Source organism: Hydra viridissima, unplaced genomic scaffold (genome assembly GCF_058129835.1).
Source record: "Hydra viridissima isolate aposymbiotic clone 2 unplaced genomic scaffold, HvirCarnegie_v1 scaffold_13, whole genome shotgun sequence".
NCBI classification, from domain to species: domain Eukaryota; kingdom Metazoa; phylum Cnidaria; class Hydrozoa; order Anthoathecata; family Hydridae; genus Hydra; species Hydra viridissima.
Window position 1 is genome coordinate 2,689,795 of NW_028324312.1, and position 26,350 is coordinate 2,716,144.

The 26,350-nt window shown below is 28.7% G+C and overlaps 3 protein-coding genes and 1 non-coding gene across 4 annotated transcripts; 1 reads left to right on the forward strand and 3 right to left on the reverse strand.

The window, feature by feature from the left end:
• Positions 1 to 8,208: 8,208 nt before the first annotated feature.
• LOC149880058 (uncharacterized) lies at positions 8,209 to 8,799 on the reverse strand. The gene has a single exon (XM_090069987.1). It carries the CDS (start codon positions 8,797 to 8,799, stop codon positions 8,209 to 8,211), a length of 591 nt encoding a protein of 196 aa, XP_089926113.1.
• Positions 8,800 to 13,599: 4,800 nt separating this feature from the next.
• Trnad-guc (transfer RNA aspartic acid (anticodon GUC)) lies at positions 13,600 to 13,671 on the reverse strand. Its single transcript has one exon. It is a non-coding gene; the product is annotated as a tRNA-Asp (tRNA).
• Positions 13,672 to 13,753: 82 nt separating this feature from the next.
• LOC145194839 (UMP-CMP kinase-like) lies at positions 13,754 to 18,557 on the forward strand. Its single transcript, XM_090070937.1, has 7 exons — positions 13,754 to 13,890; positions 14,582 to 14,751; positions 15,926 to 16,069; positions 16,286 to 16,423; positions 16,858 to 16,934; positions 17,879 to 17,975; positions 18,335 to 18,557. Exons 2-7 carry the CDS (start codon positions 14,590 to 14,592, stop codon positions 18,374 to 18,376), a joined length of 660 nt encoding a protein of 219 aa, XP_089927063.1. The 5' UTR covers positions 13,754 to 13,890; positions 14,582 to 14,589; the 3' UTR covers positions 18,377 to 18,557.
• A 3,365-nt stretch (positions 18,558 to 21,922) lies between these two features.
• LOC145195013 (uncharacterized) lies at positions 21,923 to 25,925 on the reverse strand. The gene is made up of 5 exons (XM_080072775.2): positions 25,804 to 25,925; positions 24,899 to 25,361; positions 24,687 to 24,755; positions 22,852 to 24,465; positions 21,923 to 22,469 (listed from the first exon to the last, which is right to left on the reverse strand). The coding sequence occupies exons 1-5, from the start codon at positions 25,804 to 25,806 to the stop codon at positions 22,330 to 22,332; spliced, it is 2,289 nt and encodes a 762-aa protein (XP_079928901.2). The 5' UTR covers positions 25,807 to 25,925; the 3' UTR covers positions 21,923 to 22,329.
• Positions 25,926 to 26,350: the final 425 nt, after the last annotated feature.

Below are 26,350 nucleotides of genomic sequence, written 5' to 3' on the forward strand. Positions count from 1 at the left end.
CAAAAGTGCCTGAAGTAGTTAAATCTGTCTAAAAGTTTAAGAAAATATTATTTGATAACAAAATTTTTTGCCATTTTTAGAAAAACACCGCAATATATTTGCCCTCTTGAACCCCATCTACGAAGATAATTTTTTTAGAAAAAAAAGTTACGTCATCCTAAAGCAAATGAAAATTCATTAAGAAAATTTAGGTTTAAAAGATTTTTATGTTTTTTGTTTAAGCGTAATGACCATGTAGCTTAATGCAGCCTCCCTCAAATTTAAGGGGTTGTAAATTTTACATAGTCATCCTTTCTTAACCACGGTCGTTTGGTAGAGCTATGTCATTGTACGCATGCGCAATATTTAATGAAAAAAATCAATGTTTTCAAAACGGCCCTTAGCAACGAAAATATTTTTTCTCTGGAAACCGAGTAACTGCATATTAAAATTTTTTGTTGTTGTTTCAATTTAAATTAGTTTAACAATAATCCAGCTGTGTACTAAAATGCTTAAAACAATAGAAGGAACATCTAAACGTTCATTAATATTTGTTGTTGAGAATGATGGCTGGTTAACTACACGCGATTTGTTTACATTTTTTGGCCCCTACGTTCTAGGTTTTTAATCGTAGAAATGTAACCATGTTTTTTGAAAAAGTTTGAGGTGACCTTCTTCTATTTACTTTTAATGGCTGTTCTTAGCATTCAATTTTTTAATGGACAAAAAAGGCGCTTCTGCATTACCTTATTGACCATTATAGTTACATTTTATTTGCCTTTAGTAGAGACAATTTAAAGAAAAAAGGAACTATATATTATTAAGAAATGTAAAATGTTGTTGCCAAAAGTGTTTTTAACTATGAAAAGTTTCGTTTTTTCTCTTTCTTTTTCGTGATTGTGGAATTAACACCCTACTTTTAGGATTAGTTGTCTGATGGTGAAATTTTAGGATATTTTTTAACCGCTTTGTTGGGCAAGGGATGTATTAATAAATACGCTTTAAATTGTTGAACTCAAGATAAATTGATTATCCACCTGATCCATCCAATTGATAAATTGATTATCCACCTTTTTTGCCATGCAATCCAAAGTCAGCGCCCCATTTTTTCAAAAGTGGAATAGCGTGATCTTTCAACATGTGTAACTTCGTAGGCATTAAAGCCTTAGGTCAAGTTGTGCGATAAAAATACATCAGTATAATCTTCAACCTCAATAACTATAAACACAATAAAATTCCAAAGCGCTTTGAGAAGCTCATAAACAGAAAAAAAAAAAAAAAAAAATCAAATAAAACTTATTAAGTTTATTTAACGTTTCTGTTGTCATTGCATTTTTTGAGTACAATATGCTATAGAATGCAGAAAATTTATGAAAGTGTAGTTTATGTTTTGTAATGATTTCGACTGCTTTCTTGTGCAGACTTGTCCCAGAGAATCCGTCATCCTAAACAAGCTTTGGAATAGAATTACATAATTTAAGCATCGAGTTTTTCTAAAAAAGAAAAATGTCTCTTTAAAAGATATATTGCATGATTTTATATTACTTGTTATTATTGTTATTAATAATAATGTTTTAGATTTAGAATTAATTCATTTAAAAAAGAAAGGGAACCTGAAGCATTTTATGATTTCCAATAAAACTTTTTCCATGGTATGCTTATCGCTGAACTTTCAGTTTTTGCAATATAGCTTCAATCTGTTTTGTGCATGGTCCCTCACTTTTCTTCAGTGTAGATTCAAGCTACAGAGTATTACATTGTTTTGTCTATAGAAGTATTATAATTGCTTTTAAATCAAGATTAGTTAAATAGTAGTTTCCACATGGAAACATTGGTCAGGAATAATCCAGATATAGCGTATAAAGTGCTTTAAGGTGGTACTAGCCTGTAAAATATCAAAATTTTCCAATTTTTTTACTTTATAGATTTAAATGATATAATTATCGTAAATTTAAAAAATGTATAATGTTTATATGTTTCTTAGTAAAAAAATGACCTAAATTGTCAGTCATAAGAGAATGTTTCTGTGATAAAAACTCATATGTGTATTGAATGTTTTAGAGAGGTTTTATTATGTTTTCTTGTTTTCTGAGTTTCTCAACTTTGAACAAAGATATCTTTTTAACTACTTGGAGATTACACCTAAAATATTTACACACCGGTTATCAGGTTACTTTCGAGGGGTTTGACCAAAATAAGGTTTTTGCAGTTTGCTGTTCTTGAGGTAATGATACTGACAGCACAAATTTTACAATAAAATTAAAAGCCATTATTGAAAATGCCACCATTTTGCATTTATAAATGCTATGACAGTGATTCCAATCAAATCCCTATATCAACATGTTAACCTTTTTGTAAAAATTTAGACTCAAACTATAAAATAAAAATAACTAGTTAAGAAGAAACTACTGTTTAAAAATTTTGTTAAAATTGCATATTAATTGCTGACTCTGCATGTTTATGGGCACATTAACAGTTTTTTATTTCTTTACACTGAAAGTTTTTTCATTGTACATGTTTTTAATCAAATATTACACTGAAAATCAAAAGATTAACTGTTTTAGTTTTTACAGGCCAGTACTACTTTAAAGCAGAACAATAATTCTATAAAAAACAGAACTTAACATTATCATGGTGTCATACATACATACATACATACATACATACATACATACATACATACATACATACATACATACATACATACATACATACATACATACATACATACATACATACATACATACATACATACATACATACATACATACATACATACATACATACATACATACATACATACATACATACATACATACATACATACATACATACATACATACATACATACATACATACATACATACATACATACATACATACATACATACATACATACAAGGTGAAAGGAGTATTTTCAACCACAATTTTATCTCCAGACCAGGTTTCAGCAATTATTTAGAGAATACGAATTTATGAATAACGCTAGCTCCTTGGGTTTTGGCACTTGTACATAGTTTAGAACCAACCAAAAGCAGTGCAATATTGTCATCACTTGTAACCCATCAACGTAAAGTAAAAAAATTGAATGCTCAGTAAAACTTGCTTTGTTATGTTGTGTATAGACTGAATTTCAGTATTAAAAAAAAAATCTGGAAATTCTACACTGTTAAAAATTTCCGTTAAAAAACGGAAAAATATTCTGTTACTTGCACGGAAAGTATCCGTATATCCATGTATGGGATGTACAGATACATTATGTACGGAAATTTTCCGTATCTGCGGCTAAATTTTCAAATACGGAAGTTTCCGTTGTATTATTAATAACTGCAGTTATATTTAACATGTTAAACCGCCATAAGTGATGATTTTTCAAACTTATATTTGGGTACACATTTAGCTTCAAAAAGAAATAGAAATATTTATAAAAGTTGACAATTGCATCTTCTTCTTCTTCGATTATTTACTGAAAAATTTATATAAATATTATAATATATATATGTATATATATATATATATATATATATATATATATATATATATATATATATATATATATATATATATATATATATATATATATATATATATATATATTGGTGTATTATCAACTCCAGGGATATTAAATTAGTTATTTTTAATTATTTTGTGTTTAGCAAAAATAATAGCAATAAAGAGAGATATATTAATTTTGTAACAATTTTTAACTTAAGCAAGAAAAAGTTAATTTTTAAACATTCTTAGAATAATGAAATGTTATTTCATAAATTTAGTTTTTTTTTAGCAATGATTAATGACCAGATGGGTTAGAGTTATTAATTTTCTATTATAAAATATTCATTTTTTATTATATTATAATATATAACAATGGTATATAAAATTAGTAAAATAACTTAGTATAAAAAATTTTAATTTTTATTTTTTAAATGGTTTTATAATAAATCAAAATAAATTTTTATTAAAGATTAGAAAAGAACATTTGGATTGTTAAAATGTTTATTAGAATAAATAATTGTTATTAGAGTTAAAATAGAGTTTTAAACTTTTTCTTAATTTATCTTCTGCTCAAAAAATCATTGTATTATTTGGTAGGTAAATTTAGTAATTGATTATTAGAATTTGATTTCAAAGAAGTTCTAAAGATTTTTATTTACTTAATAATATAAAAAAAATCTAATTTTCTAATTTTAATTTAAATCTAATTTAAAACTGGCACCAACAATGGCAAAAAATTGGCCTTCGCTAAATCAGTCATATACAGTAACAACTTTTTTTATAATTTATTACTTTATTAAATATTAAAATGTTTCCTTACTCAAAAACTTATGCATTTTTATTTTTAGTTGATTCGAAATGGATAAGAAAGGAAATACTATATTTTTTTGCATTTGAGTTGATTTATTTATATTTTAGGAAACCAATATATATATTAGATAAAAATAAATTTTTATGTACAGTGGGGTGCAAAAAAAAAGCCACACTAACATTTTTTCTTGATTTTAAGTATAAAATGTATAATCAAGCAAAACAAAAAAAATTGGATGTGGCAGTGAAAAATTCAGGAAAGAAGAGGTATGTATATATATAAACTCATATTTATATAACAAAAATCATTAAAAAGACAGAATAATATGGGCACATTTAATATTTTACAAAACAACGAACGGATATAGAAATTGGACGAGTTATTGAAGCTGCTGATCGAGGAGAGTCTCATAGAAGCTATGGAAAGTGTTTTAAACGGCAAAACTCCACTATTAGCAAATTGGTGAAGAAATATAAACAAAATGCTACAACTGAAAGGTCTATTGGATCAGGGAGAAAACCTAAAACTTCAAAAAAGGAAGATCCTTACATTCTTAACACCGTCAAAAAAGATCGTAAAATCACATGTAGTGAGATAAAACTAGATTTGAACCTTACTAATATCTCAAAGTGGACAATATCTCGTCGAATAAAAGTCAGGTGAATTTTTTTCTGAAAAATCAGGTGAATTTTTTTCTGGAAAGCAAATAAAAAAACTATTTGTTAGTGAAATCAATCGCAAAAAAAGATTAAAGTGGTGCATTGAGCACAAAGATTGGACATGTGAACAATAGGCTAAAGTTATTTGGAGCGACGGGTCTCCTTTCATCTTGTTTTATAATGGTCGACTTCACTGTTGGAAATTAGTTGGGGAAAAATTCAACCCCCAAACATTAAACGCAACCATTAAACATGACAAAAAGGTCAATGTGTGGGGTTGTTTTAGTGCACACAAAGTTGGACAACTTTACCGGGTGAAAGACACCATGGACCAGCATTTGTATCACAAAATCTTAGTTAATCAACTTGGACCAAGTATAAAAGATTTTTTTCCTAATGGTGACTACATCTTTCAACAGGATAACGATCCCAAACATACAGCACGGTTGAATAAGAGGTATCTAGAATCTAAATTGATACCAGTTATGTTTTGGCCAGCACAGTCTCCTGATTTAAATCCAATTGAAAACCTATGGTCTATATTGGATAAAAAATTAAAAGATTGTAGGGCAACAAATGAAGATGTACTGTTCCAAACTCTTCTTGTTGGATGGAATGCTTTGCCAAATGACTTATTAAAAAGACTTTTAGACAGTATGCCTTCTAGATGCGCAGAAGTCATAAAAAATAAAGTGTGGCCAATTAAATACTAATACAACTAAAACTTGAAAAATACTTCACAAATCCTAATTTCTTTTTATTATATGTAATATACAATAATATCAAAAGCCTTTCTATCAAAATTGTCTTATATTACTTTCATTATATGAGTTTAAGACATTTTTTATTGCTTTTTTTTTATTAAAAAATTGAGTGTGGCTTTTTTTTTTGCACCCCACTGTAAATGTATATAGGATTATGTAATATAATTACATTATTATGTGCTAATACTTTATTAAAATTTTAATTTTTTTTTTTTTTTGAAGTTGTTTATTTACAAATTGATTATTTAATCACGGAAAATTTAATATTTTATTGTAAATCAAAAATGATTTGTTTTAGATAATATTTTCGATAACATTCAATCTATTTTACATTTAAAATGTTCACTTTTTAAATTTTCATATGAACAACATTCCTTTCATTTACGAAAACTATATGGCAGTTGAGTTGCCACAACCTTTCTGTTGTTTAACGGGGAAAACGCATTGATTTTCAACGGAAATTTCAGTTTATATGCGGAAAACTTCCGGCAGCTACGATGACAAAACCTCCCGTTATTTAACGGAAATAAACGGAAAAAACCCATTGTATTTAAACGGAAATATCCGTTTATTTACAGAAACTTCCGTTTACATGTGATGGGTTTTTCCGTAAAATAACGGGAAGTTTTGTCATCGTAGCTGCCGGAAATTTTCCGTAGAAAGCGCGATATTTTTTTAACAGTGTACGATTAGATTTTATTTTATTTTGACTTTAAAGTTCTCAGTTTTACCTTTATTGACAGCTGCTTTTTCAGTTCTTAATATTCGCGCGCAATTAAATTTCAAGGTTTTTTTAAGATAAATGTATAGTTTGTTTATAATTGGAATCCCAATTTACATTTTTTTAAGAAGATTTCTATTTGTAAAATTATTTGAGAAAACGTTAGGATTGCCATTATTGATAAATCATAAATTTTTTTAATGTTTACATCGCTTTCGATTTCTATTTTTGGCGCAAGCGCATAATAACATATCGCTGTTGAGGTTTCAGTAAACAACCGTGAAACACCAAGAGTTTTGTTGATAAAGTTTGAATTATATAAAAGTGCTTTGGTCTACTACAGTATAGCGTAGTTTTTTTTTCCAAAACAGTGTTTTCTTCAACTGCGGTCAAAAGGACAAAATTATTGGGGGTACTTTTTTCCCCAAGTTCCAATTGCCGTAATATTTTGTGAACCATACTCATTTGATACTATCATGAGCATATAAAAGTTTTGAGTTTGTACCATCCTGGTAAGTTAACCATCTCGAACACAAAAAATCCAAAATCCACCTGTTAAAACGCAAAAATCAGGCTCGGACAAAATTAAAAGATTTTAAAAAAGCTTCCCAATGTACACATAAGGTCTATACTATGCTTTAATAGAAGGATTTTTTTGGTCCTTTCAGATGAGATTGATCGTGAATTTGACAGGGTGTGCACAGTCTGTTACTTTTTTTAGTTGAATAATCAAGAAAAACTTATTTAAAATCTCAAGTTTACGTTTAATGATACGTTTTTATTGAGTAGTCTCTTGAGAATCTGAATTAAGCGAAAGAACTCAGTAAAAATCCAGTTTTCCAGATCTCAAACCTGGTAATCTCAACATACTGCATTAGCTACTTTGTTTACAGAAAAAAAATTCTATTTCTAAATTCATTGGAGAGCTACAAAATGCTTGGTTGCCACATGAACATCAAATTGCGTTTTCAGCTTATCAAACTTGAAAACTTTTCGGAAAAACTTGGTGACATCAGTAATGAGTGGTATGACGAGAGATGAATGATTAGATTATTGTTGGAACTTCAAGTGAGATTGTCCATAGATTGAATGCTTCATAAAAATTGTATTAACTTAAATGATTGCTTTAACTACTTGCACACAATTTGAATAACAATAAAAATATTCCCAATTTAATTCTTGAAATGACTTTCCTTTCTATTTTGTAAAAAATAAGTTTTGTATATGAAAAATATTTTTTACATTAATCTTATTACAAGTTAAAACAGTTCGCGTGGTTCAGCGATGTTTAAAGTTTTGAGTTCTCTGATTTCTGTTAGACAAAATTCCCTAGAAATAATCCAAACGTGGCAACGGGTGTTCCCTCAAAAATTGAATTCCACAAAACGCCAAAGCTTATGCCGCGAATGTTTAAATAATAACGTCTTAGTGTTTACGTAAACTAAACAATATGTAATTGCAATGTAGGGTGTTCGTTGAATCGGTTTAAGTATTTGATGAAATATAGTTTAGTAAAGAAATAAGATAATTGGTTTATATGTATTTTATTTTAAAGTAGAATTATCGATAGTATATTTAATTAGAGAAAATTTTCGATATGAGTCCCTTCTGTCGATGGCTGTAGCTCCGCACAGGCTTACTCGATTCGGCTGCGTAGCTCAACAAGAGTAGAGGGTTTGTCCCTGTATAGTATATCTTTTAAGTAGCCCCACAGGAAAAAGTCTGGTGGAGTAGGTCAGGAAAACGCGCAGGCCACTTGATAGGATCTCGTCTGCCGATTCAATGTTCAGGGAACTTTTGATTGAGCCACTCTCTCACTACAAGTGAATTGTGGGAAGGCGCTCCATCCTGTTGAAAGTAGAGACGACGCTGTTTAACTTTAGGCCATACATTTGTTTTAAGCATTTCCAGATAGGACTCGCCAGTGACAGAACCATCGAAGAAGTATAGTCCGATAAGTCCACTTGAAGTCATTCCACACCACACCATATGTCTTTCTTTTGATGTACCGACCTGGAATATTTTATGCTGGTTAGAGTAGGCCCAGTAGCAACTATTGTGACAACTAATAACCCCATTTAAAGTAAACTGACTGTCATCCGACCACAAAATCTTGTCAATCATACTTGGGTTTTTGGAAAAACTGTCCAATAGTGTTTGTAAAAACTGCATTCGTCTATCAAAGTCGTCTTCACTAAGCTCTTGGACTTTGCTTGGCCTGAAGGGTCGAAGGTCTGAATCTTTAACAGCATTGGAATAGCTGGTCTGTTTCACTCCCAGAGCTGCAGTGCCCTTTCGAATTGAGAGATACTCAGTCACTCTTTCAAATGCCTCTTTTCTCACAGATCCAACCCAATCTCTCTCAATCATGAACGCTGCCTGTCTCCTTGAACTTGTCAACCAACTTTAGAATCTCCGGCTTAGAGGGTGGTTGCGTGCCGAGCTGTTTTCTCCACTCTCGTTAAACTTGCTCAGAACTCTCGAATTTGGCATAGAGAAGAACAACTTTAATTCTCTCTTCAAGAGATAGTTGGTAGCTCTTTTTTTTTCTGAAATTAAATTTCCTAGAATCAAGCTTTAAAACATATATCACTATTAAAATGGATAAATTATTATAATGAGGAGAAATTTTTAATCAAAGATTTTATCCGACTTTTTGAATACCCTGTGTATACACACACACACACATATATATATATATATATATATATATATATATATATATATATATATATATATATATATATATATATATATATATATATATATATATATATATATATATATATATATATACATACTTGTATATATATATATATACAAGTTGGAATATATATTTTCCAGCTATTAGCCATAAAACTTTACTGTATGAATCAGCAATGCAATTGTAACTAAGAGTCATGTTTTTAGGAACCAAACCACGCTGTGGTAATGTAGTTTTTTTCCAACAAACACATTGATAAAATTTATCAATTATTATGTTATTTATCAATTATTATGTCATTTAATGACATAATAATTTTTTCTCCAAACAAAAACGTGCCGTTACAAATTTTCTCGTTCATTTAAACTGTATACTTTTCCAAAAATATCCCTCAAAAATCGTCATAACCTGTAACACATGTTAACGATTTTTTGGTTCTCACTTATGAAAATCATTAAAATTATTAGCTCCGTAATCATACAATTGCCTGGGGCAAGGAGTGGTTGGAGAGGTCTGGAACTTGCTTCCAGCCATAAGCACTCTGAACATGGAGTCCGGGGCGGTCCAAACCTGAACTAAAACCGTCCTTGGGAAAAATTAAATCTGTGTGCAAAGTTTGGTGAGGATCGGACCAAAACTGTAGATTTGTATAAAGAATACACCCACATACACAGATTAACACATGCAAATTTTGGACTTTTGTAAACTGATATAAATTTGTTCACTATGATTTGAAAAGCCAATCAAAAAGAAATTTATAAAAATGCCCCAAATTTGTTATTCGCAAATATGATAATGCTATTTTCGGAAAATTTTCAAAAATCTGAAAAATTTATATGGTAACTTAAAATAAATTGTCAAAAAAATCCATTAAGCTGTTTTTTTTTTTTGCCGTTAATGAAACCATTTAAAATTCGTTAATCAAATGCATCTTCAATCAAAATCAATTTCAAGTTAAAATGACTATCTTGATATTTTGAAATAGCTTTTTGAGAAGACGATGCTTAAATAAATATGTTTGGCAGCATTGAAAATTGGAATTTTTTTGATTCCTGTGGTTGCCCATCGGAATTTTATTTGTGAAATATCCTTTAATTTTACATGGTTTTACATGGTCAGTTTTGTCAAGTTTTTAGTTTTTTTAAAATATTTGATTGTTTATATTTTGCGAGTTTTTGTCATTTTGTAAGCACTTATATCATTGCTGAAGCCAGGCATTTTCGTGCCATTATTTAATAAAATTTTTTGGTCATTTTTTTTAAAAGAAGATTTTTTACTGGCTTTTCAAATTATATCGAACAAATTTCCATCAGTGTACCAACAATTAAAAAATCTCAATTTCTTGGAGTTTCGGCGCATTTTACACAATTTTTGACCAGTGCACAGTGGGCCAGTAGGTGGACAAAATGGGAAAAATTTTAGTTGTCTAATCTTGAAAACTTATTTAATTTTAGTATCTATATATATTAGGAGAAATTTATTGATAACTTATTTATATTAAATCCCTTAGTTACCAGGACTCTAAGCATTTGAATATTGAAATTAAAAAAAAAAAAAAAAAATTTTAAATAAGTAATTAACGGTGATATCAACGTTGTGTTATATTTCAATTACATCTACGTTTTTGAAACAAAAAATTAGCACATGTTATTCTAGAGTGTTTAGAGATAAGAAAAACCAAATGTGTGAAATAAATTTGTCATAGCATGTTATCTCAGTTATACTTTGAAAATCACAGATTAAAAAAAAAAATTCCTTAAGAAATTTGTTTTTTGCCGCACTATAACTAATAATTACCACAATTTGCCATGTGCTGTCTTATATTTATTTGAGCTATATGATGCTTCAATTGAGTTTTAATTGATTGCTCGTCCCCTTAAATCCCCGTTCAGATTTTATATATGTTTTAACTTGGTTGCTATGGTACTAAATTTTGCATGGCAACAACTCATTTTTACATTAACGTTGTTTTAACAGTATTTTACATGCGCTAAGTACACAATATTGGGGGTATGTATTAAAATGAGATTCACAATTCTTATGGGATTATTTTTTTTGGTTAGTATGGATACCTTACTTTGCATAGCATAGCAACAACATATTTTCGGTAGTTGCTAGTAATTTAATTACTAACACTAACAGTAATTTAATTACTTTTAATTTTAATTACTAACACTTGTAGTAACTTAATTAATAACAAGTATTAATAGTCCGGACGGCATATATATTATAACATTAAACTTTTAAATACAAAATACTTGCTACAATAATAATTTAGATATGGTTTTATTAAACTTAGACATTCATAATTTTCTCCAAAAAAAACAATCTTAGTATTTCAAAACAATATATTTCTGAAGATATATTAAAATTTATTCAGCCAAAATTTGCTGATTTTAAAGACGTTGATTTTAGACATGCTGTTCAACGATTTGTTTACTTGTATAAAAAAAAGTGGAAATCTGCAAACTATACTGTCAAAAATTTTGAAAAGAAGTTTGTGAGCTGGCTTAATGAATATTTAATTGTCAGAAAAAAAGACAATGAACCAACTGCAAGTAGACGTGGTCGAAAACCAGTTGCATTTGATAATAGTTCTAATAAAACTAAAAAACGGCGTGTATCTTGTTTAATTGAATCTCATTCATCCAATGAATTATTTTTTGCTGCTAATAAAAAATTTAGAGATGAATCTATTATTGTTGCTGCCAAGAACGTTTTAAATATTTCAAATACAGATAAAGCAACTAAATATTCAGCAGACGAAGCACTGGCTTTAATAATTGATGCAAGTCTGACAAAAGCTTCCTATCAATTGGTTAGAAGCGGAGCCTTGGAGAAAGAATATAACATTTACTCTGCTTACAATGATGTCAGAGATGCAAAATTGAAATGTTATCCTGCAAACATAACAGTGGAGGACTATTCAGCTTCAGTTCCTTTAAAAGATTTAATAATTCATACTTTGATAAGAATCTGTGGAGTTCGGGAACCTGTGCTAAGGCACTTGATATTGAACGACAAAGCAATAAAAACAATGACACTAACGTGTAAGGATGGTTTTGATGGTGCTACTGGCTAAAGTATTCATAAACAAGTTTTATCAGAACCCGACATTAACAGAGATTTAAAGCGTGAAGAATCACTATTTATAACTTGTCTAGTACCATTGGATTTGACTGGATTTAACAACAGCAACGAAAAGGTGCCTATTTGGAGAAATCAAAAGTCGTCCTCCACAGCCAATTGTAGACCCATAAGATTTGCATACAAAATGGAATCCAAGGAATCTGTGATTGAAGAAGATCAGTACATTAAAAGTGAAATAGAAAGCTTGGGAATGATTTTATTTGAGGTTTGCAGATCTTCTATTGAAGTGAATTGTATTATTGAACTTACAATGATTGATGGGAAGGTTCAAACGATATTATTGTTTTATAATTTTTTTGGTGCAATTTAAAATTGACAATGTTTTCTTGCACTATTTTTGCTTTTATTATTCCTAAAACATTATTTACCTAAATACTCAATTGTTATTCAATATAGGTGGGTCAAAAATCCGACAAAACATTCAAATATCAATTTACCACTTTGTAACTAAGGAGAGTATCCGGAAACTAAGCAATATAAGTATCCATAGCAACTAAATTTAAAAAATTATCACTTTTGTAAGATGTGTGATCTCATATTGGTACTCATGACAAATTTAGTGAATATAGCACTTATAAAATATCTGCAGATAACAAAAATAGGTTGTTGCTAAGCAAAATAAAGGTATCCATAGCAACGAAATAAAAAAATATTACCTTCATAAAAAGCGCAGACATCATATTAGTACTCATACTAATTTTAGTGAATATAGCTCTAATGTTAAATTAGTTACGAATTTTGTCCAGTAAAAGTGAATTCTGGCCCACTGTGCAGTGTGCCCTTTAAATCTCGGCCTCCCCCCTCCCCTCCCCACAACTACTTAGTCCGCAAAATGTTTTATTCGTCACTGCTGCCAACTGTCCTGAGATATACCCAATGGTAGACTTTTGGGGTTATATGTTTAGTCTGCAAGGGAAAGTGGGAAGCCAAAAATGTTTAAAAACTACGTTGAAGAATCAAGAATTGTTTGAAAAAAGTCTTTCCAGAGGTAGTTACGGATAGGTATGGGTTCGACTAAAAGATAATTGAATGTAGTTGTCTTAAAAGATCTCCAGAAAAGAATTGATTAGCAGTTTTAAATGTATAATGTATTAGTAATGTATTTTAAATGTATATTAGTGCAGCGAAATTAGCTCAATGTTATTTAAAAGAGGCGAAAACATTTTTTACTTTCTTTCATACTTGTTTTTTGATGTTTTTTTATATTTCCATTTTTGACGACCCTGCTACCCATTAGCGTCAAGAGATGATTACTATCTTTAAGCTATAATTATAATGTCATTAAATTGCAGAAAAATAACTTAAAAAATAGTTATCTCCCCGGCGGGGAATCGAACCCCGGTCTCCCGCGTGACAGGCGGGGATACTTACCACTATACTACCGAGGATACAAATTATGGAGAAATAGTTAGAAAATATTTTAAAAATAGCAAATAGTATTCAGTTGTTTTTTTTTTTTAACAATTAATGCACGTGGCAGCATGGGGCATGTAAACAACCAAACAATTTACGTGACCCAGGTGAGCAGCTTCACGTAAACTTTTATAGTAGTTTACGGAATAGAATTTGCGGATCCCAACCAGCTTGAACAACCGTAGTCATGTGGGGTAATGTTCATAACTCTTATTAACCTTCTGCTGTGACTTTCTAAATGTCAAAACTCAATATATATATATATATATATATATATATATATATATATATATATATATATATATATATATATATATATATATATATATATATATATATATGTATATATATACATATATATATATATGTATATATATATGTATATATATATGTATAAATGTATATATGTATATACATGTATATGTATCTACATGTCTATATATGTGTATATTAAATATATATATGTTAATATATGAAGACCACACTGAAAAAAACATCAAGCTACAATTTTATTGTTTTGAGTAAATTAGAATTTAAACTTCAAAAAACCATGGCTCACTTATTTTTTAAGCTAAATATGTGTGTAATTTGATCGGTTTTCTAGTTATATATTCAATTATTATATAGTTAAACTGGGGCAAAAACCCAAAAAAAGCATATATATATATATAGATAGATAGATAGATAGATAGATAGATAGATAGATAGAAAACATACATACATACATACATACATACATACATACATACATACATACATACATACATACATACATACATACATACATACATACATACATACATACATACATACATACATATGGTAGATGATTATATATTTGTTAAAACAAGCTACAAGAGTTATATATTTTTTCTTTATATTTAGAAAAGTGAATGCTTTTATGTGTTTCCTTAATTTCTACATTACTCAAGCAACAAAAAAATACTGTTAAAATAGCTGCTCGTTTTAGTATGTCGTCAGTGCTTCCTACAGTTGTGTTTGTACTTGGAGGACCAGGAGCTGGTAAAGGAACCCAATGTTTAAATTTAGTGAAGGTAAATATAGTGGTATAATTTAAAAAGTTTAAAAATTAAGTTTTTATAAATATTTCAGTTATTTTCAGCATACTTGTTTATATACATGACAATTTCTGTGTTTTATATTCTTACCCAATGAAAAAACCAAATCACAAAATATTTAAAAACAATAATTAAAAAAATAATTTTTCGAATAATTTTCTTTTTTCTTTTCATTTCCTGTTGTTTATTTTTTGTTATATATTGAGTGCAGAATTTAATTAAATTTATTTAAGTATTTATTTAAGTAAGTTTATTTCAATGCTTTATTGTTGGATAAATAATAAATTATTTAATTTTAGGTTAGGATAAAATTAAAACCAATATGATTTATATATTTTAGTTTTCTAACTTTTGATAACTATTTCGATATATAATCTTTTTAAATTCAAGTTAACAATTTTTTTTAAATGAAAATGATTATCTTGATATTTTTATTTACTTATGTAAATATTCTATCCCTAAAACCAGTACTAAACCTCTAAAAGAAAGAAGGTTTTAAAAAAAATTATATTTGTGATCTTTATAAATTTGTTGAATTTCATTGGTACTTTATAGTGTTAGGCCTAAAGTAAACTATTTTGCTGGGGTGAGGAGGCAAAGTGTATTACTTAAAGAAACCCACCTTTAGAGTACTGCCTAAAATCTTGGCTGTTCAGTCACCTTTTGTGAAGTAAAAAAAAAATTGTATTTGTTATTATTAATTCTGATTTAATGAGGTAATTTTCTCAAAACATACTATTATATTTTGACTATCCAAACATCTCCTTTTCCAAATTACGTTTAACTTTATCAAATAATGTTGCAGTATTATATTTTTATGAATAATTTACATCATGAGCAAATGTTAGGAAATATCTTATTATATAAAGTTTTTATTCACTTTATTACATTTTTTTTTTTTTTTTTTACATTACTTATGTACAAGAGTTTATACTTTTATCCATATTTAAGTTTATTACCTTCAGGTTTCTCAATAAATGAACCAATTTGTATACAATAGTAATTGCAGCAAAGTGTTAATTTTTTATGCAAACTACTTAAAACAAAATAAAAAAGATTTTTTTTTTTTTTTTTTTTTTTTTTTTTTTTTTTTTTTTTTACTAATACTAAAAAAAAATTAATACAAAAAAACTTATTAAAAATTTCCCAGGAATATAAATTTGTTCATCTATCAGCTGGTGACTTGTTGAGAGCTGAAAGAGCAAGTGGCTCAAATGATGGAAATTTGATTGAAAATTATATTAAAGAAGGAAAGATTGTTCCTGTGGAGATTACAATCCGTTTGCTTGAAAAGGTTTGCCATTAACTAAATTTTCTAAAATACTTTTTTTGGTGTTTAAATAATTTTTATTAAAGATAATAATCTAATAAGAATGTATTTCTGCTCATGTAATTTCAATAATATTTCCTATATATTTTTAACAATATTCATTTCTTTAGTGTTTTTATATATCCTTTATTGTTAAAATTTAGGTTATTAAAAGTAATAATAATACTTTTCATCTTGAAGGCAATGGCAGAAAACCCTAACAAGCCTTTTCTCATTGATGGTTTTCCTCGAAATGAAGATAATCTTCTTGGTTGGAACAATTGCATGCAAGACAAATGCATTGTAAAGGCTGTATTATATTTTGACTGCCCTGAAGAGGTAATTTGTTTAAAAAGTTACATTATTAATGTAAAGTTGAGTTTCGGAAATTTGATCTTACTGTATTGATATCATTTTTATTATTGTTATTATTATTATTATTATTATTATTATTATTATTATTATTATTATTATTATTATTATTATTATTATTATTATTATTATTATTATTATTGTTATTATTATTATTATTATTATTACTATTATTATTATTATTATTATTATTATTATTATTATTATTATTATTATTATTATTATTATTATTATTATTATTATTATTATTATTATTATTACTATTATTATTATTATTATTATTATTATTATTATTATTATTATTATTATTATTATTATTATTATTATTATTATTATTATTATTATTACTATTATTATTATTATTATGTTATGATTTTGAAATAATTTTTTTCTATGTTAAGGTATGTGTTCAGAGAATACTTGAAAGAGGAAAAACAAGTGGCAGAACTGATGATAATGAAGAAAGTCTAAGAAAAAGGTTATTTTGTTTACATTAAAACAAAATCATCTGATATCTAACATCTGCTAACCAATAATAAAAAATGGGTTGCTGTGTTTAAGAATAAATAATTAGTTAATGAGCTTTGGCTGAGAAGATATTTAAGATAATTTGTGCTGACTTCTGTTGACTATTATCAAATTAAAAATTTAATGTGATTGTTAATAAATCATGTATTCATTTGTTGAAGATTAAAATTTATTCTACTCAGATTAGTTATAAGAAGAAAATCTGTATAAAAATATAACAAGATTTTGTTCATCAATTCAGCCCTTCTAGTTTTAAAAGTCTAAGTTATTTTTGTTTTATATTCAGAAATAAAAAAAAATTGCTGCTATAAACTCTTAGTTTATCTACTATAGAATCATTTAACACATTGATCATTGGCCTTTGGCTATTTTTAGTATTAGAAGACTACTAAGACACTGATAATAAATTTTGCTAAGTATAATAAGATACTTATATTAACCCTTAGGGAATATTGGAGATGATTGGAGCTATTAACAATTATTAATAGGGCAGATTATTAATCATCAAAGGTGGCTTGGTCGCCTGTTATTGCAGCTTTAGAAATAAGTTATTTTTTAACTTATGTTGGTTATTTCAACATTAATTATGTAAGAATAAATATAATCTAGTGTGTTCCTACTAATAAATATTTCTTTTTAAATAATTATATCCATGGAGTTGATTTGGATGATTGACAAAACTTATCTACTCCAAATGATAGTTTTAGCTGCATTTTAAAACTTATGAGATTTTCATTGTTGTACCAAAACTTGATTTTTTAGAATGGTTTTATTTTACAATACATGAATCATTTTCTGAAGTTTTTTTGGATAAACTTTTGCAATATGTTCATAAAATACATATACAAAGGTATAATAATAAATATTTTATAACACCATTAATACTTTGTTTAGATTTCGTACTTTTTATAATGAAACCATGCCAATAATTCATTACTATGAAAAGAAAGGTTTGGTTGTGAATGTTAGTGCTGTTTCATCACCAGATGAAGTGAGATGTTTTATGATTGCATTATTATTTACTTTTTTGTTTTTCTATAGACAATCAAGTAAATATTGTTTTATGTTTCAAATAAATATTATTTTATATATTATAGAAATACTTTTTTCCTTTTTGAATTTTACTTAACTCAAAACACCAAAAATAAAAACACAAAAAAGTTAAAACTAAGTTTTAAAATTCAAGAGATTTGTAATTTATGACAAATTTAAGGCAAATACAGTTTGCAATTCTCATAAATGAATATATTGCTTGTTCTTGAAGATCAAACAAGCAGTTATCATTCATTCATGAGAATATCCTATACACACCATACATATATATGCATATATAATATCATTTTTTTCCAGGTGTTCGAAAATGTGAAGTTACACATAAGCAAACTTATTTGATACATCTGATGTAGAACTTAGAATACTTTTAATTTTTAAAAGCGGATTTGATAATTTTAAGTTCGTGTGTAGATTAGGCTTTTTATAATTTGTTATTTTACTGTATTTAAAACGATGTTGGACTTTATAGGTTTCTTTCAAATGATTTTATCGATTTTCTATTTACACATACGATGTTATGCAAGAGGGTTTTTTTTTTTTTTTTTTTTTTTTTTTTTCTCTCTCTCTTTTTTAGTTTTTTTAGGGTAACAATTTTATGGCAAGAAAGTGTTAAAAAGTTTATTATTTATTAACTTTGTGATTTTTTTTCTTTTTATGAACTAACTTCTAATTAAAACTCCACATTTTTTTTCGACCCATTTTAGAAGTCTAAAAATAATATGCCTTGAGCTTCTCAAATGTTTTTCACTTCTGAATTTCACAGAACTTTAATTTATACTTGGGTATTATTTCTATATTTTAATGCTCCGGTTCCGGCGTTTTGTTCGGCGATTTTTAACTGTTTAATGCAAATATTTTGTAAAAAATTATTTCTCAGTTTGAAAGTTTTGACATTAGTATCAAGGAAAACACTCGGAGAAATTCTTTTAGGTGGTAATAGTATATACCTGCGGAGCTCATTGCAAGTTATTTTGAATTCTGAGATTGTCGTCCGTGATACTTTTTGGAATTTGAAATTTTCGCTGTTTCAGATTTTTACAATTTTCTTGCATAAAACACATGGTTGTAGAAAGATAGTTTGCGTCATTTGCATGTAGAAGAGTGAGATCTCTCTGATGCCGCGAAGGAGAAAATTCTTACTTTATTTAGAAGGATTTGAATTTTTAGGATGAAAGAGTTACACTAGGAGTTGTGCCAATTTTCGATTTTATTTAGGAAAAGTAGATGGCTCTTAAACCATTTCTACACTCTACGATTTTCATTCAATTTCAACTGAGCCTCCCATGCGTTTGTCATCAAATTGCAATTGCCTAATTTGAAATATTGGCAAACTTTAAGGCGAAGAACAGCATCCATTAGCCAAGCAAAAGGACCCAGTGACTAAATCACGTTAACAGGTTCTACAGAGTAATGAAAAATATTGCATTAAATATTGGTTAGTTGTTGGTTGAGTCATTCACATAATTGCACCCCTTGCACACGTCACAAAAACTTAGGAAGGGTGGCTGAGATAGACCCTAAAGAAGCAAGATAGTTAGCTCTTTCCACATCGGTCTATCAAACAATTGAATGAGAAAACTTGGCTCCACTCTAAATCAAGTCAAACCAGAGGCAATCTTCCAGCTGAAGTTTGCTCAATCTGGTCATAGCTATCAGAACACTTCATTGTCATTAACATCAATCTTTTTTTGAAAAAGATCAGATTTAGCAAATGATACATTACCAAAGCATCAGTGAACTAAGTAATAATGTGCAAGCATCACAAAACCTTGACGGTTTAGTTGTTGTCAAATCGGGAATCGATAGGAGGGAAGAGGCTCGATTCTAAAAGTTAGTTTTGGTCATATTTTGGTGGATGAAAATGAATCACTACCTCATAGTCCAGTCTATGCAAGAAGATCAAAACAACAAATGTCAAACAGCATATGTAGACGCTCCTGAGAGTTTTTTCAGAATGTGAAAGTGGATTTTGGATTTGATCAAGAATTAAGAAATTTGTTTGTTTGGTGTTTTCATGTGATTTGAAACAGCAAACATTTTCTGTGGCATCCAACTGCACAGCAGCAAGCATGGTGTGAAGACGAATCAATAAATACCATTACGCTATTTGTTATACGCTATTTGTTATATTGCTAATTGTTGATTTAGCCATATCATAAAGCTCAAAAGTTTGCTTACAAGGAATTTTCTTCTTTACAGAACGCATTATTAAATTTTTCTTTTCTAGCGACAATTCCTTAGACTTTCCCATTATTTTTTTAAATTCAATTGAAGTTAAATATTATCTCCAGTAAATTAATTTTGATATTAATTCCATCGACTGCGATCATCCTATAATATTTGGTAGAATTCGAAAACAATAACAGAAATATATATATATATATATATATATATATATATATATATATATATATATATATATATATATATATATATATATATATATATATATATATATATATATATATATATACATATATATATATATATATATATATATATTTCTGTTTTTTATTACTAACAAACCTAAAATATTGATCTTGGACTCTCCAGTGAGCAACCAATAAAAACCTTTCAATCAAATTTTAAGAAAGAAAGGAAATCAAGTGCATCTTATAAATCTTACAGAGTAGCTACTTAAAGTACTCATCCAGAGTACTTTAAGTAGCTACACTCCTGTACAATTGATTATAACAATAAAAAAGTATATTCAAATTTTTGAATTCCTGTTGAAAACTTTGACCAATAAGATTGGGTTATTTGAATTCTGAAGGGTATTTGTGATTTTGAATTGTGTGTAATGTTCTTTGAAAAGACTAATAAAAGTTTTTTTCTGAAAAAAAAAAAAAGAATAAAAGAAAAATTAAAGTAAAATAAAGTTTTAACAGAGGGTAAATAAATGTTATTTAATTTGGTCAAAATTGCAAAGATTCTTAGAAAAAAATGAATAAAATAGTATGTTACCCTAATTATGAGGAGGATTTTATATTTTCGGGTTTTTCTGACAAAGCTGTGTTTTATGGAAGAAAATTGTGAAAATCTGAAAAGAAAATTACTTTCACTCAATTTGTATGTTGTCATATAACCGTTTGACAACATACACATTGAATGAAAGTAATGATACTTTGTAATCATGAAGTTTTCTTGGCTCCTATTCTGATTCCTATGATTGAATTTTATGACTTATATTTTTTAATATTTGCTTCCCTATGAAATTCTAACATCCAAACTTCGGCTAACTATCGGTTTCTTTGATCGTTTTTTTCCAAATATTTCATTTTCAGCTGTTTTCTCAATCTCTCTTTTATATACCTTCTCCAATTTATTTTACATACTCTTTTAACATACCTTCTCCAATTTATTTTCCTTCATATGCCTCCCATTCTTGTTTGTGAAAACACTAATACAACAATAGCATTTTTTTTACTCTATTTTTAACTAGAATAAGCTTAAAATTTGGCGTTAATGGCAGAGTTCTTTAGATGTTGCTCACGTATCAATTTGAGGGGTACATGCGGCATGTGGAACAAATGGGATTAGGAAAGTGCTCATCATTTAGATTATATTTAGCTTGATCTTTTACTATTTACTTTATCTTGATCAATCATTTCTGAAATTAATTTTATGCTACATTTCATTTTTTGAGTTTCATATTATGACCAATAGATAAAGTTTAACTGAAATATTTCGTTTAATTAATTTTAAATATCTGTCGGTTAATTTAAATACTTGCACGGATAATTGATCTCTACCAGTATTTTTGAATTTAGTTTATGGTGTTTGCCAAAATTTAAATTATAATTGCACGGTACTTTTCGCCTATTAAGTTGGTGACAAATGTACACCACCCGTAATCGCGTATACAAATTCAATAAACGTGTAAAATTTAAATGTTCTTTTAAATATTCGAAATACGAATTGAAATACGAATCGAAATATAAATCGTTAAATTACTGAAACGCTAAAGAAAATCTTCCCAAATCCGTGTAAAAAAAACAAATCAAGATCACCGTCGTAGACTTCTTATTTCGTTTTTCTTGTCATCAAGGTGATGGATAATTTTTTTTTACGCACGGTTTTTTTTTGTAATTCTAAAAGTTTAGATTGTTCATGGTGGTTACAAGTTTGTTGGTTGTTTTTTTTTTTTAATGCAACGCTCTCGGCATAATTATTAGTACACTTGATCAATTGCTTATGCAATAATTAATCTCGTGATTGTTCTTTTAATTCGTCTTCTCTCAATTTGGTGTGAATCCCAACTTCAAATTTGTTCGTTGCTTCGTTGAAATTGTTCATCTGAAAATACTTTTTGTAATAGGTTTTTCGTGCTTGCATTTAGCTGTATAATAAACGTAGGCGACACCAACTATTATGCCTAGAGTGCATAGAATTGCTGGAGCAATAATCATCGAGCGCCTTATACCAACGCTATCTGTATTTAAAAAACGTATTAGAAATAAGTGTTAATTAAAAACGAAAATAAATATTTGTGTTAATGAAAAACATGTGGTGCTTATTTGTGTCGTAGCATAGGTTCGCGTAACATTGTTTATATATGTAAATATGTTTATATATCTTTATATATGTGTGTAACATATTGTTTTTAAGACTTTCCCAGGATAAAAGTTTTACGTTTCAAAAGCGTATTCGAAATCTGTATGAATTTTAAAGAAGTTCTTTACGACTCCTATAGAATCTCAATAGTCTAAGGAAATTTCATAGGATTTCTAAAGAACTTTTTGTCCCGGTTTTAACCTGCGTAGAAGTTTGCATTTTAACTTTTCAAAATAGATGTACAAATATGCAGTAGATACCTGTTCTTTTAGCTAGTGTAGAGGCATCCACGTCTCGCTCTGTAGAGCTAGATCTACTTGAGCCAGATAAAGGAGATTTCACTTTCTTTACTACAAAATTGAAAGATTTAGTTTGAGCATTGCTTGTCGAGTTTGGTGACTTTTTTAGTTCTGGTAGCTTCAGCTGTTCACGAACCTGTTGGGCCAACTGCTCCAATGTATATTCTAAAACATTTCCTTGGATTCTTGGTTTAATTTTGCTTAATGAATAGTTTGAAAAACGAGTAACGTCGCTTAATTTTTTTCCCTCCATATTGTACAAACGAACAAATTCTCTTCCTGACAGTCCTTGTTGTTTCGAAATAGACATCAGAGTTTGTTGGTAAATTTTTTTAGCGTTCCATTCTTTTCTATACATTCTTTGAAAGTCGATCATTTTAGTATGGGAAATAATATTTTTTACAGCGTTATAAAACATAGTGTTTATGTTATTTTGACTAAATTTGAGCGTGCCGTTACGAAGATTGCCTTTTGTTTGCTTTTTTAAGAGATTTACGATAAAGTTGATTGATAAATGTTCAAGCCGTATCGTACTTTGTCCCAGCATTTGCTGGAGCTGGTAAAACGTGGTTGCTTCGATAAAATGTTCCAATTCTGGTGAAATTTCATAAAATGCTACGAGTACATCTCTTGGTTCTTTAGCAGAAGAAATTAATGCATTAAGAATTGTTTTGTTGCTAACGGATTTTGTAACTCGATTTTTGTCTACTATCAGAATCATTGGAGCATCCATGCGATGCTGGAGGTCCGTCATCACAAAAGATAACTTAACAAACATCTCTCCAAACGATGCATTTGATCTCAATGGTAAATTCAAAAAATGCACTAAACTTTTAAAGGTCACGCTGTTCATCATTGACACTTTGTGCGACTTTTGTGTATAGAATTTCATTATTGATGCGAGGCCTTTTTGAGGTAGTCTATAAGTATCAGCTATGAGTTTTAATACGGAGCTTTGCTGCATGATCTTTACTGTGTGATGTGTTATGTTGTTATTAATATTGGTATTTGATAACTGATTGTGCGCTAATATTGAATCAAACGAAATGTTTTTAAGCTTTTTAGATATTGCTTCTAAAAGTTTTGGTTGCAGACGCTTTTGTACCAACTCAATGCGTAACGCTTGTGCGAATTCGTATCGTGTGGCGAGTTGCTCAATGTCAAGAAATTTTTTTATAGAATTAAACTCTGTAATGTTAACTCCTAAAAATTTGCATCTTGCTGGGACGAGAAATTGCTCATAGAATTTGCTTGAGATTGGCTGCTTTGATATCGTGTTACAGACTACATGGCGAAGCTCTTTACCTGAAGGCCAATCTTTTGAACCTGTTGCACTGTAGATGGTAAATTTATTGAAACTTTCCATTTCATTGATCTTTAGAAATGTTTTTTGAAAAGACATGTTGGAGGAAAGTTTGAAACACCATGAAATTTCGAGATAAGAGTGATCTTGGATGTAACTAATGAGGTCCGGCGAGAGATGGTAAGCGCTAGAAACTTCAGAGGGATTGTAACCAGCATATTCTGTGACGATGTTGAATAAGTTTTGGTCATAAATGGAATCAACTGTCTTACCTGTTTTAAAAGAAGTAAAATGAATTGAGCCCAAAATCCGTTTTATAGCTTTCATTTTCAAATACTAAATTTCAGTTTATGGTATTTTATACTTTGTTATAAAAATCTAAGTAATTTCATTAGTTTTTAAAATTTAAATTATCAGTCAAACTAAGTTAAAAACAACACCCCTCATTCTACGTCCCTCCACCCTCTCCCACCCATCACAAATATTTTTTTACCTCTGCTGCGCAAAACATTTTCAATAACCTGATTAAAGTTCTTTTTTTTAACATGGATATCTGAAGTTTCTAAAGAAAAACATGAAAATAAGAAGGTGAAGCATTTGAAGCAATAATAAGTGAACAAATAACAGAGCACACCCACGCACAAGCAAAATCAATACACACCCAAACGTAAACGGGCAAGATACAATAAACAGACTATCCCTTACTGATTGTGGAAGCGTTATTTGCAGTTAAGGTTTTTGACATCAGAGCAATTTTTTTTGAGACTAGAGCCCATTTCGAGGAAAATAGCGGTAGCTTGCTTGTAGCTGGCATATAACCGCTATTATTCGGGATTGTAGCGAAATTAGTCACAGGAACATTGTTTGCTTGACCGCCATTAAAGTTTAGGCCGGATGGCAAATTGTTTTTTGCAATTATAGTACTCTCTGGTTTTGGCACAAAATTTTTTGTCATTAATAAAAAGTTTCTGTTTGGTTGGTAGATGTTACTCGAAACAGGGACGAAATACGGTGAAATATAAGGTAATACATTAGTGTATGCCGGAACCATATATGCGGTACTTTCGAGTGCGTTTTTCACCGATGGATTGCTGGTCTCCATCGCTGTCAAAAAAAACGTGCTTGATAAAATAACCACCACCACGCTCACCCATTTTCTTGTTGAAGCCTGAAATAAAAGATAGCATTTTTTTAAAAATATCAGATTTATTTTTAAATGTAAAATTTTTTTTCTTAGATGCATTATTTATTGTTCTTAATGTTTCTTTAAAAAAACGTTTTGAAATTTGATTTGGAAATTGTTTAAACGAAGTCAGTTTGCGTTTTATGGTTGCTTTCAAGTTATAAGGTTTAAGCATGAGATTTAATTCCACGAGTTAGCCAAATTAACATAGATGTCTAACTTCATTAAAAAATGTAGAGCTAAAGTTTTACGCTATTTTTTCTTCATGAATTACACGAAATTTAAAGGTTATATTTATGAAAAATGTTCGCGCTTTTAAGCATTGCAATATCTTGCTCTTGTTAAGATGACTGCGTTTTGCTTGAAAGGAATTTTATTAGTTAAAAAGTTTTGTAAGAAATTATTCTACTTCAATTTAGCTACAAACCATTTTAAAACATTCGTTGATGTATCAACTAAACCATAACTTCAAACAAATAATTTGTAAACTCAACAGATATTTAAAAAATAATTTGTTTTGCTTTAAAAAATATTTAATCACTTTTGCTGAGCACCTTTGTCACCATGTTTTTATTATTATATTTTCGTTTTGATTCTGATAAAGACTAGGACTAACTTGCGTAAACGCAAGTTCTCCAGCTTTAAGACACAGCGTGCACGTGCTGAATAGTTCACGGAAGTAGTGTGCCCGTAAATGACTCGCTGAGTATGTATGAATAAACGAATATTTCAGCGCTTTTTCAGGATCACTCATGCGTTTTTATGTTTTCGATAAAAGTGTTTCAAACTCTGTTTTTATCTTTTATTTTATTTCTTTTTTCACGGTAAATTTTTGTTTAACTGTGAACAATGATCAAAAATTTCTTAAGCTCCATAAAAATCTTTCCTGGTATTACTATCATTTAAATACATTACAGAGCAACAGGCCTCTGTAAAAACTTTTGAAAATTATATATATATATATATATATGTAT

Bases quoted from the DNA above. Each gene is read 5' to 3' on its own strand.
- LOC149880058 (XM_090069987.1), bottom strand. From the start codon at position 8,799: ATGATTGAGAGAGATTGGGTTGGATCTGTGAGAAAAGAGGCATTTGAA.
- LOC145194839 (XM_090070937.1), top strand. From the start codon at position 14,590: ATGCTTTTATGTGTTTCCTTAATTTCTACATTACTCAAGCAACAAAAA. The intron at 14,752-15,925 runs GTAAATATAGTG...AAAATTTCCCAG, and splicing joins AATGTTTAAATTTAGTGAAG to GAATATAAATTTGTTCATCT. The intron at 17,976-18,334 runs GTGAGATGTTTT...ATTTTTTTCCAG, and splicing joins CTGTTTCATCACCAGATGAA to GTGTTCGAAAATGTGAAGTT.
- LOC145195013 (XM_080072775.2), bottom strand. The intron at 24,756-24,898 runs GTAAGGGATAGT...GTTTTTCTTTAG, and splicing joins AAATAACGCTTCCACAATCA to AAACTTCAGATATCCATGTT. The intron at 24,466-24,686 runs GTAAAAAAATAT...CTTTTAAAACAG, and splicing joins AAATGTTTTGCGCAGCAGAG to GTAAGACAGTTGATTCCATT.